Here is an 11,707-nt window from a genome sequence, read left to right as displayed (position 1 = left end):
TTCTCCATTTTAACATTAGTATATCATTACCTAATTGACAGTCTATATTCAAATTTTAACAATTATTCCAATAATGTTCTTTATACCTTTTCCCCAAATCCTAGGATCAAATAAAAAATCATGTGTTGCCTTTACTTGTTATTCCTCCCTAGTCTGTTGTAATCTAGAACAGTTAATCAGCATTGCTTTGTCTTTGATGATGTTTTTGAGGTCTATGACCCAGTTATTTTGTAGTATACTTCTCAGTTTGGCCTTGTTTGATATTCCTCATGATTGATTAAAGCTTTGCATTTATCATGAGAATTCTAGAAAAATACTACTTGGTGTATTATGTTAGGAGGTATATGATTTTAGTTTGTTCCATTATTCATAGCATTAACTTTGATACTTAGTTAAGTTTATTTCTGCTAGGTTTCTCTACCAAGAGATTTACATTTTTCCTTTTAAAATAATAAATAACGTAAACTTTTTTTTAAGTTTGTAATTTTGAGGTAGGTAAATATCTCCTTTACTTATCAATCATTTACCTACTAGTTTAGCAAATTGTTTTCTTCTAGAAAATTTGGATACTTAAGCCTTTCATATGTAGGAAAATAGACTATACCTGCTTTTAGCCATTTCCCTCTTATTTCTGAATTTTTATTATCTACTCTATTAATTTAGTGTTTGCTTTTTTAAGAATTCTGATTCTATAAGCCTATAATAAGTGTAATAAAAAGATCTAAGAATCTTATGCCAAATCTATATATTGTTCTATTGCTTTTAACTTATTTTTTCTTTTCCATCTGAATAATTATGTTTTCTGGAGGATCTTATAGTGTAAAGACAATGAAAATATGAATCATTAATACAGTCTAATCAGATGCAATTGTTACAACATAATTAACTTTGAATAATTCCACGTTTTAAAATAGCATATTTGAAAGTACGGAGCCCTTCCTCTTCTGTCTTTCATAAAGTCGTTTATTTAGTACTAGCTTCAGTCTTACTAAAGAATAATTCACAAAAAAAAATCACAGATTTTTTGAAATAAAACAAAAGTATTCTAAAAAGCTTTTAAAATAAGGAAACATCTTTTATTCCAACTGTAAAAGTTGTGCATGTTATTGTAAATAATTTAAACAGTAAAAAAATATGTAAAATGTAAAGTCAAAATCCCAGGTAATCCCTTGCTAGCAACTACTCTTTACAGTTTGAAGTCCCTTGAATTAAAAAAAAAAAAGAAAGAAAGAAAATGTATGTATGTGTTTATAATATATATATTTGTGTGTATATATATGTGTGTTTATGTACATGAAGAGATAAATAAATACACCATAGTGATAAAGATTAATTACAAAATAATAGATGACAGAAATCCTGCCATTTGCAACAACATGGATGAAACTCAAGATAATCATGCTAAGTGAAATAAGCCAAACAGAAAAAATTGAAAATCACATGATATCACTTATATGTGGGATATGAACCTAAAAGCAACAAATGAGCAGGACAAACAGAGACTCATGGACATAGACTATAGACTAGTGGTTACCAGAGGACTATAGAGTAGTGGTTACTAGTAGGGTAGGGGGTGGATGGGGAAGATGGATGGGGGAGGTGGATGGGGTAAAGGGGATCAAATTTAGGGGGATATGAGGGGGTGAAGTGAGTAAAGGGGATCAAATATATGGTAACTAAAGGAAACTGGACTTAGGGTGGTGAACACACAATAGAATATACAGATATCAAATGATAATGTACACCTGGAAATTATGATTATATTAACCAATGTTATCCCAATAAACTTAATTAAAAAATAAATAAATACATTGAGCTAAAAAAAAAAAATGATGACTGTGCTTCTGGTCAAAATGGCAAAGTATGATTGTGGCCTTTCACAACCACCTAAAATTACAGCTAAACTACGGAAAAATCATTATTGGGAGTAGCCTGAAATCTAGTTGAAAAGAAATCCTACAACTGGAGACACACAGAAGAGGCTACCTTCAGACTGGTGGAGGGGCAGAGATGCAGAATGGTTCCACACTCACCTCTGGCAGTTGAGGATTGGGAGGGTTATCTCGGCTATGTAGGTCCCCCTGGAGGAGCAACAGGTCTCATCTGCACTCCAGGTTCCCCAGCCCAGGGTTCCAGTGCCAGAAAGAGAAGTCTCCACAACTTCTGGCTGTGAAAACCAGCAGAGATTACTGCTGAGTGAGTTAGAGGATGCGTGAAATCACAGACATTTCTTTTAAAGAGCTTGTACTTGCTCACTGATGAACTCACTTCTCTGAGCTCCAGCACTTGGGCTGCAGCTTGAAGGGTGCCAGGGACATACAGAGAGGAACTGAGTTGCCCGGCTTCCGGACAATTCTTGGAAGGGCAGCTTTCTTCCGGAGAGAAGCCATTTTTCCTTTGTTAAACTCTTCTCCAATCCAGCATGCAAACCCAAGTGGCTGTCATATTTGAGTCTCCATCGACTTGGCTAACATTGGTCACCCTGCCCTAGAGATCCATTCTCTGAGACCCTGCCCCATCCAATTTGCATGCCCACCAAAGCCACTTCCAGTGGCTTTCCCATACAAATAGCTTGATTTAACCCATGCTGCAAACATTTCTAAAATCTCTCAAAGGTTTACAATACCCAAACGAACAGCATTTGGCCTCCATGTGCCTATACATCTTGCTGAGCAGCCCCAAGTCCAGCACTAACAGCAGCCAGCCTCCATTTGTGACTCGGCATCTTGTGGCACCTCCAAGCCCAGCATAGGTGGCGGCCATCCGCAGATTGCTTGGTGACTCTTGCCAGGTGGCCTTGGGCAGGGCACAGGTTACAGCAGAACTTGGCCTGTGGTTAGGACCCTCCCAGAAGGCCCAGGGGCCAGCAACACCCAGTGACTAGCTTCAGACCAAGCTGGAACACCACCAGGGCTGCATCCCAGGATGACACACCCAAAGGGCGTGTTTGGCAGGCACTAGAGCCCTGCTAAAGTGAATTGTGCTCCATAGGGTCAGCTCCTCACAGGCCAGTACTCACAACCAATCAATCCAAGGGTCAATCCCTCCAATTAATGTGCAAACAGCAACTAAAGCTCAACTATGATAGGAGGGCACATACAACACATTCAAGGGACATAGCTGGAACACCTGGCTCAGATGACCAGGGAGAACTGCCACTGAACCCCACAGGACAGGACACCTTTATGTAGTAATAAAACCACTCTACTAAAACCGGGAGACATAGCAGCCCTCTCTAATATATAGAAACAAACACAGGGAAGTAACCAAAATAGGGTGGCAAAGAAACATCTCCGGAATAAAAAAAGCAAAACGAAACTCCAGAAAAAGAATAAACAAAATGGAGACAAGTAGTCTTCCAGATGCAGAGTTCAAAACACTGACTATAAAGATGCTCAATGAACTTAGGGGATGAACTCAGTGATAACTTTAACAAAGTTATAGAAAACATAAAAATAGAGTCAGAAAACATAAAAAGGAACCAGTCAGAAATTAAGAATACATTAGAGGGAATCAACAGTAGATAAGATAAAGCGGAAAATTGAATCGGTGATTTGGAAGGTAAGATAGTAGAAAGCACCCAATCAGAACAGCAACAAGAAAAAAGAATTAAAAAAAAAATGAGAGTAGTTTAAGGAGCCTCTAGGACAACATCAAATATATCAACATTCACATCATAGGGGTACCAGAAAGAGAAGAGAGAGAGCAAGAATTTGAAAACCTGTTTGCAGAAAGAATGATGGAAAATTTCTCTAACCTGGTGAAGGAAATAGACATACAAGCCCAGGAAGTGCAGAGTCCCAAATAAAAGGAACCCAAAGAGGCCCACACCAAAGGTTAAAGACAAAGAGAGAATGTCAAAAACAGCAAGAGAAAAACAGTTAGTTACCTACAAGGGAGCTCCCATAAGAATGTCAGCTGATTTCTCAGTAGCAACTCTGCAGGGCAGAAGGAATTGACAGGAAATAGTTAAAGTGATGAAAAGCAAGGACCTACAACAAGACTACTCTACCCAGAAAAGCTATTATTTAGAATCAAAGGACAAATAAAGAGCTTCCTAGACAAGAAAAAGTTAAAGGAGTTCATCAACATCAAGCCACTATACCAGAAATGTTAAAGGGACTTCTTTAAGAAGAAGAAAAAGAAAAAAGATTAAAAATATAAATAATGAAATGGTAATAACTATATATCTACCAACAGCTACTTTAAGTGTAAATTGATTAAATGCTCCAATCAAAAGACAGGTTGTCTAAATGGATACGAAAACAATACTGCTGCATAGCTGCCTACGAGAAACTCACTTCAGATCAAAAGACACATAGACTGAAAGTAAAGGGATGGAAAAATATATTTTATAAAAATATTAACAAACAAACAATCAAAAGCTAATGACCAATAATTATACTAGACAAAATAAACTAAAACAAAGGCTATAAAACAAGAGACAAAGAAGGATCCAGTAATCCAACTTCTGGATATTTATTCGAACAAACCCAACACACTACTTCAAAGAGACATGTGAATTCATATGTTCATTGCAGCATTATTTACAATAACAAGATACAGAGGCAACTTGGATGTCCATCAATAGATGAATGGATAAAGAAGAGGTGGTACATATATAAAACGGAATAGTTCTCAGTCATGAAAAAAAAATGAAATCTTGACACCTTCAACAACATGGGTAGAGGGTATTATGCTGAGTGGAATATGTCAGACAGAGAAAGGCAAATGTCATATGATTTCACATCTCTATGGGGTCTAAAGAACAAAATAAGAAAAGAGAAACAAACTCATAGCTACAGAGAATATTTTGATGGTTGCCAAATGGGAGGGAGTTGAGGGATGGGTAAAAAAGAGGAAGGGATTGAGAAGTACAAATTTGTAGTTATAGAATAGCCATGGGGATGTAAAGTATAGCATGAGGAATATAATTAATAATATTGTAATAACTATGTATGGTTTCAGATGGATACCAGATTTATTGGGGTGACCACATTGTAAGTTATATAAATGTCTATAATCATCACGTTGTACACTTGAAACCAATAATATGTTATATGCCAACTGTAATTAAAAATTTTTTTTTTAATATTTTAAAAAATAGTAGAGTGAAGAAAAATGTGAAATAAATAAATAAATAATAGATGACATTACAAAAAGGATTTGAAAACTAGGCCTCTTTTTGTACTCTATGACCCATTTTTCTGACTGTGAAAGTTCTGAATGGCCACCTTGATATGTTTTTCATTTTCTTTTGGCAACAAGACTTCAATTTTGTTGGCCTTAAAATTCTCATTTCTTGACAGGTGCCCATCAAAACCACATACTTTCTCCTAAAGCTTCCTACATTTTTGACTGCTTCCAGTTTGTCAGGACAGTTCTGCTTAGTCTAGCTATCTTCTAAACTTCATTTGGATAACCCATCTCATTAAAAAGTACTACAGAATCTCATGTTTATTTATCATTTTATCATAGTTCACAAAACTATTATTCAAATCTCTGAATGCACTTTCTAATGTATTTCATAACAAACATGTAGGCTTTTTTATATTCTGATAATGTCTCTATACGCTCATCCATCTATATTTAATGAAAAGGAATCATTTTTTTTTCTGTCAAATTTCAAACATCTGTGGAGCTATCTAATGCACAAATATGGACTTTCTGGGTGACCTTGGAAATCTTGCTCTATCTCCTGAATATATAAATCTCTGGAACAGGGAACATTGTAATGTCGATCACTTTTCAAAACTATCATGATAATTGGAACTTGTGAAGTAGTTCGGATTTACCAGCCTAAGTTTTACTGTTTTGAAAACACCAATCAGGCACCATATTCATTAATTCTTTTATGCCATTAGATAATTACTCAATGTGTAACACAGCCTGTTTTATTGATCTGAAGAGGAAAGGTATGTTCTTTCTTGGTTTCTGCATGTCTCCTACGTTCCTACCTTCCCCAGATCTCTACAGTCTTGTATGTAAAAGATTACAGACTTGAGGCAGGGAAACCCTTCAAGCACTTTGAACTGGTGAGTTTAGTTTGAGTCTCTCCTTTGTTGGGCTGTCAGGGGAGGTATACCTCCCTCCTGGGATAACCACAACATTTCTAGAAGTGTTTTTACCTGAATTGTTCTTATTGTGTCTGTACTTCTCCATATCCAAAGCCAAATAATGAACACCCTTATTGTTTTTGGATTTGTGATTTATGGAACCACAGAGTGGGGATATCCTTGTTCCTTCTATTTTTGTTGTCATCCTATGCACTGTTCTTGTTCAAACAAGGCGATGCGTACACCTAAATTTTCAATCCTGAGACTCCCTTCTTTTTCCTATGTCCTCTGTATGTCTACGGTGATATAAATAGGCATCTACCTTGCCCATGTTCCAAGGTCCTGCTTATATAATCTATGTAGTTCACTTTTGAGCCTGGGGCTCCTGACTTCTTTGCCAGTTATCCTATTTCCACAGCTGAACCCTCTCCTCTTGAACTGATGTTCAAGTTTAGAAATAAATTCAGAAAATAGGTTTAGAAATAAACTCTGTTAATATGATTTTCAGGTTTATTTTTTTGCAGGACTTACCTAAGCCTTTAATGTACTTGCATTCACAAAGATGAAACTAATAGTTTTTCTAAATATATTTATTGAAGGAACATTTGTTTTTTAAGAGTTCCTTAAAGGCTTAGGGTTCTACAGAAGGTACATTTTTTAGAAGATTAGACTAGGAAATCTCCATGGTCCCTCAGTTTTACAGATTCTGATTCAATCAATGATTCACAAGAAATATTTTTGGGGAAAGTGACTGAAGTAGAAGAATCTGTTAGTATTTAGGTAACTCTATCGAAAGAGTAAGAAAACCCAGCATTTTGATTGCTAGGGAGTTGTTCTTATAATGAAGCAAAGAGAAAGCAGACTAACTTTTTAAAATTTATTCAATCATTGTGAGAATATTTGTTGAGACTTACAGTGTGCCAGGCATTTTTCTAGAGGTTGGAATTTTAATGATAGATAAGATCAATACTCTCTCTGCCCTCAAGAATCTTAGAGAAATCAGCTAGAGTAAAATAGCCTGCAATCCATCTAATATCTTTGCTCTGAGTCTGTGCATCAAAAGTCCCATTTTAAAGTTTCCTTTCAAGTTTAAGTTCTTAAAGTTTAATGACTACTTTTGTAATAGTCTAGATTCAGTTTTTTCATCCTTCTAATTAAATTAAATTAATTAAAGAAAATTGGTGGACTACAGAAGCATATATGCATAGGCATATAATATGTAGTACATATTTATACACAGAAATACATGCAAACCATAAATATAGATAGTACCAAGACTACTTTTACTTGACTAATATGAAAAATAAAACACTACAATTGATATATATGTATATATGTATACATCTATGATTTTCTCAGTGTTGTCCAGAAAAACCGTATTAAAGTAACCAGGGTTCCACTCAAAATATCCTCATTCGAAAGGGCCTGGAAATATGTTAAATATTCAATTAGTGCCAAATAACATACTTATGCACACAAACATTTTAAAACTTCTGATTATTGAGACTGTGGGCGGGGTGAGAGCTGGAGCTTGTTGCCAAGTAGGCCTAGATTGATCATAGGAACTCACATTGGCCGAGGTGAGGGTCGGCAGGAAGGAAGGCAGGCACCCAATCTCCCAGTGGGATGATGTAAAGAAGGTAGCTAATACATAATAGTGTTCAAAACGTGTTAGTTCCCTTTCTTCTGTCACACCTCAAAGAAAACAGTCAACAGCTGAGAACACCTGGGGTCTTCTCACTGTTTCCTCCCCAGTTTAGCATATTTTATTCTGTTTTCATATGAGCTCACTTATGAAGAGACACCTGGATTCTCTCTAGGAAGATTGGAGAGCCCTCCTAGTCTGATTCGTACCTTGATTTCATGATTTATTTTTAAATTGATTCAGGTATTGATAAAAATTCAAATACCCAAGTATGGAGGATTGTGGGATTTTTCTTCTCATGTTACACAGAAATTTAAGAGCCTACTGGTTTCAGATCAAGACTAGAAGCCTCATCACCACATTTCCTGTTTGTAACTGAACAAAGTACACACAAAAGATTTAAGAAACAGAAGAGAGAAAAAAACTGAAGTACAGATAAAGACAAGTTTTACTGCCACACTGCTTCTAACATAACAGAACAACATTACTTAGAAACAGAAGTTTGTGAGAGTATTTTTAATCCATGCGTTTGCCTTATGGCGACATAAGGATTTCTCTGAGAAAGCAAGCATGTCAGGTAAGTTATATTTTTAATTCTTTTGTTCCTTTCCTATGTCTGAAATTTCACTTAACAATTTCCAAGTCTCTAACAAAAACACTTAAGATTTAGAAAGTAAATTAGTTTACACACTATTTTTTACATGTGAAATAACCTTTAGTATAATTTTAACAGGTTTTGAAATGCATTGAGTATAAATAATTATTTTCTCTTAAAAGAAAAAAATCGGAAAGTATTTATAATATAAAACTAGTTGTAGCTGTTCAGTGTTTTTTGATTATTATGCCATTTAAAGTATTTGTTTTATTTAAAGAAACTTTTGTTGACCATGCATATTCGTCTTTAGTTTAGTTTAGTTATAAAACAGGTTAGGAACAACCACTTTCTAATTCTTCAGAGTTTAAGAACTATATTATCCTCCTAGAAATCAATCCAATTGTCAACATTCAGAGGTGACAATTTTGCAAAGGCCAGAGAAATGCCACCACTTAAAGAATGGATTGTGAAGGTCGAAAACACATTGATTAGCCATATTTGTTCTACATATATGGTTCATTCCTCTTGTTGTAGTAAGAGAAAACATGTATTTTTATTAAGGATGAGAACAGTGAAATATCTATAGAAAAAAAAAAGATTTGCATAGTTCCCATTGCCTTAGAAAACGCAAGATATTATGTTGTATTTCTTTTCAATTTTTATTTTTATACACTCTACATGGTTTGCTTTTCATAACTGAATAATAATGTATGTAAAATTATAATCCAGCTCTTTTCATAAACATAATAACATAAGTATTTTCTTTTTATAATGATTTCTGCTTAATTATTTTAAGTAAATGCATAAAAATGACATTTATTGGGTTGATTATACTTTACCTACTTACTTGTTTATTGTTGGATATTTATGTTGAACATTCAGGTTTTTTTTTTTTATATTTTAAATGACAGAAAAGTGAACATCTATGTAGCTTTTCCTATATTAAGGGTTATTTTCTTAGGTATGATTTCTAGAATTGGAATTACTGAGTAAGAGTAATTTGAGTCTCATTGTTACCAAATTGCTTTTCCAAGAATGATGCCAATTTATTCTCATCCTAGCAGCATTTCTCTTTAGCAACTTGTTCTCATTTTTTAAAAATCTTTATTAATAAAAATCACAATATGTTAACTCTTTGTTCAATATCTATTACTTTGATTATAATGAGGTTGAACATGAGTTTTTAAATTGTTAATAATTCTATCATTGGTGAATTGTCTGATTATATCTTTTGCTTAATTATTTCACTTTTGTACTTTTAATATCAATTTGTATGAGCCTTTTATAAAGATATTATATATTATAATTCCTGTGAATTTGCTTCCCAGTGTTTTGTTTGTTGGATTTTAAAACCAGCTGAATGGATTAATCACACAGGGAGCATAAGTTGACATATGGTTTCTATATCTCTCCATATCTTTTTCAGGATTCATAGATTAGTGAAGAACAAAAACAATTATTTCAGTCTTATTAGTGTCCTGCAAGAAATGGACATAGCAATACTGTAAACAATTGCCATGAGCCGATGGTGATGGGGAATTCAGAAAGGCTAAAGGCAGTGAATATAACATCCAACTATTTCTAGTATTAATTCTAATTTTATAAGGGATATGGTAAAATTTCCTCTATAGCATTTTGTAGTTTAGATTTTCCCTCCAGCTGTAATACGGGATTTCTGCCATTGGCAATTAAGGCCTTCTACAATTCCACAGAAGTAATAAAAATGTATTTGCCATGAAAGCTCCATAAGTCTTTAAAAAAAAAAAAAAACCTTAATGTGAAATAAGACGATAGTATGTTTTACTTTTAGATGGGTAAAGTAAGAAAGAAAATGTGTGAATAAAACAAAAAAGTGAAATTAGTTCTAGTTATTTAAAGCAATATACGAAAATGAAAACCCAAATCTTTCTTTTTCTCCAACTTACATGACTTGTAGTCACTACATTAATAAATATGCTGGTATCATAATTTCTATTATGTTTCTGCATTTATGTAAAATTAATATCAGCTGAGTCAAATGGTAAAAACAATTCCTTTGGCTACAATTAATTTTTTAACCTATGATTCTCAATAGTTACATGCTGTTTTTCTAAAAAAGAATTTTCATTGTCTTTTCTCAGTTTTCCCTTGAACCTCAGTCACCTTTTTGAGAACAATGAAAGCCTTCTTTTTTTTTTAGAAAGTAGGTAGGTAAGACTAATTTATGAATCATCTCTTAAACGCAAATGTTCTTTAAGTTAAAGATAGATTAGAAACAATGATTCCATTATTTAATTTAGATGATGTTTGGCTGTGATTTTAAGGAAAGTCAGTCCAGGAAAGATTGTCACTTAATGGTCATAGCTGAGAAATAAATGTCCACAAATTGCCAGTTAATAATAAATATTATTGATTACTTTTTTAAGCATTTTTTATTTTATTTAGTTTTGTCAGCATTCCTGAATTAAAAAGAGAAAAATATTAATAAGACTTCTTAAAGCATTAAAGAAATATAGTAGTTAAAATATTTTGTTGGATGAAAGTTTCTACATACCTATGCCATCTTCAGAGGGTTTTACCAAGATGCTTCCCCAATAGGAAACAATTATATATATAAAACAAAGTAGCAAAATACAGATGAAAAGAGATTCATCTACAGCAGAAATTTTGGTATCACTTCAACCCCAATAGGATTTCTGAGGTTTACCACTCCCAATTAAAGTGGAGTAATCATGTGGAGGAATCATGACATACTGTCATAATTTACCCTGCACCTCACTCCAAAATATATGCTTTCCTCAATTAAATTTAATAAATGTTAATTAAGAACAATATGTACTAGATAAAGGGAACATTGATGTCACACAGATGGGATCTGAACTCCAGTTTTATAAGTGACTTAAGTGAGTTTCAGTGATTTGTACAAAGTCACCCAGCTAGCGACACTCATTCTCTCTCTCCACAGTGTTTGAAACAGATATTTCAGTGAACCATATTGCTGTTGTCTCTCTCCTCATCCTGGCCCCTCCCAGACATACACCATTCATTTCTCAAATAACGCACTATTTATAATAGACACGCATTTAAGGTTGACAGATTCAAATTTTGCATTAAAACAGTATCTTATTTACCTGAAAGCCTGGGACTGGGTATGAGAATCATTTGCAGTATGCCTGTTTATGCCTCGAGTGCCTTCTAGAGATGGCGTAATGCGAATGGATAGTTGTGGGGGAGCGGTGTGGACAGCGACAACACGCTACATTCCAAGAGTAAAGAATGTGTCTAATTTGGCACCGAACCATCACCACAGTGAGAGTAAGTCATGAGTAGAATCCATGGAAACTGATATATCAGAATTTTTTCTATAAATTTTTTGAGTTGCCTAAAATAAATATACACATTCATGGAATGCAAAAAAAGAGGTAGTCATTG

General features: G+C 34.1%; 1 protein-coding gene across 1 annotated transcript in view; it reads left to right on the top strand.

Moving 5' to 3' along the window:
• The first annotated feature begins 8,029 nt into the window (after positions 1–8,029).
• LOC107519620 (T-cell receptor-associated transmembrane adapter 1) overlaps positions 8,030–11,707 on the top strand; it is a 31,037-nt gene continuing 27,359 nt past the window's right edge. The window contains exon 1 of the mRNA XM_016162466.2: positions 8,030–8,278. Coding sequence (XP_016017952.1) covers positions 8,272–8,278 — 7 coding nt within the window. The 5' untranslated portion in view covers positions 8,030–8,271. The remainder of the gene's footprint in view (positions 8,279–11,707) is intronic.

The sequence above is a fragment of the Rousettus aegyptiacus genome, unplaced genomic scaffold, assembly GCF_014176215.1.
Source record: "Rousettus aegyptiacus isolate mRouAeg1 unplaced genomic scaffold, mRouAeg1.p scaffold_m13_p_4, whole genome shotgun sequence".
NCBI lineage: Eukaryota > Metazoa > Chordata > Mammalia > Chiroptera > Pteropodidae > Rousettus > Rousettus aegyptiacus.
This window is presented reverse-complemented; position numbering and strand designations above follow the sequence as displayed.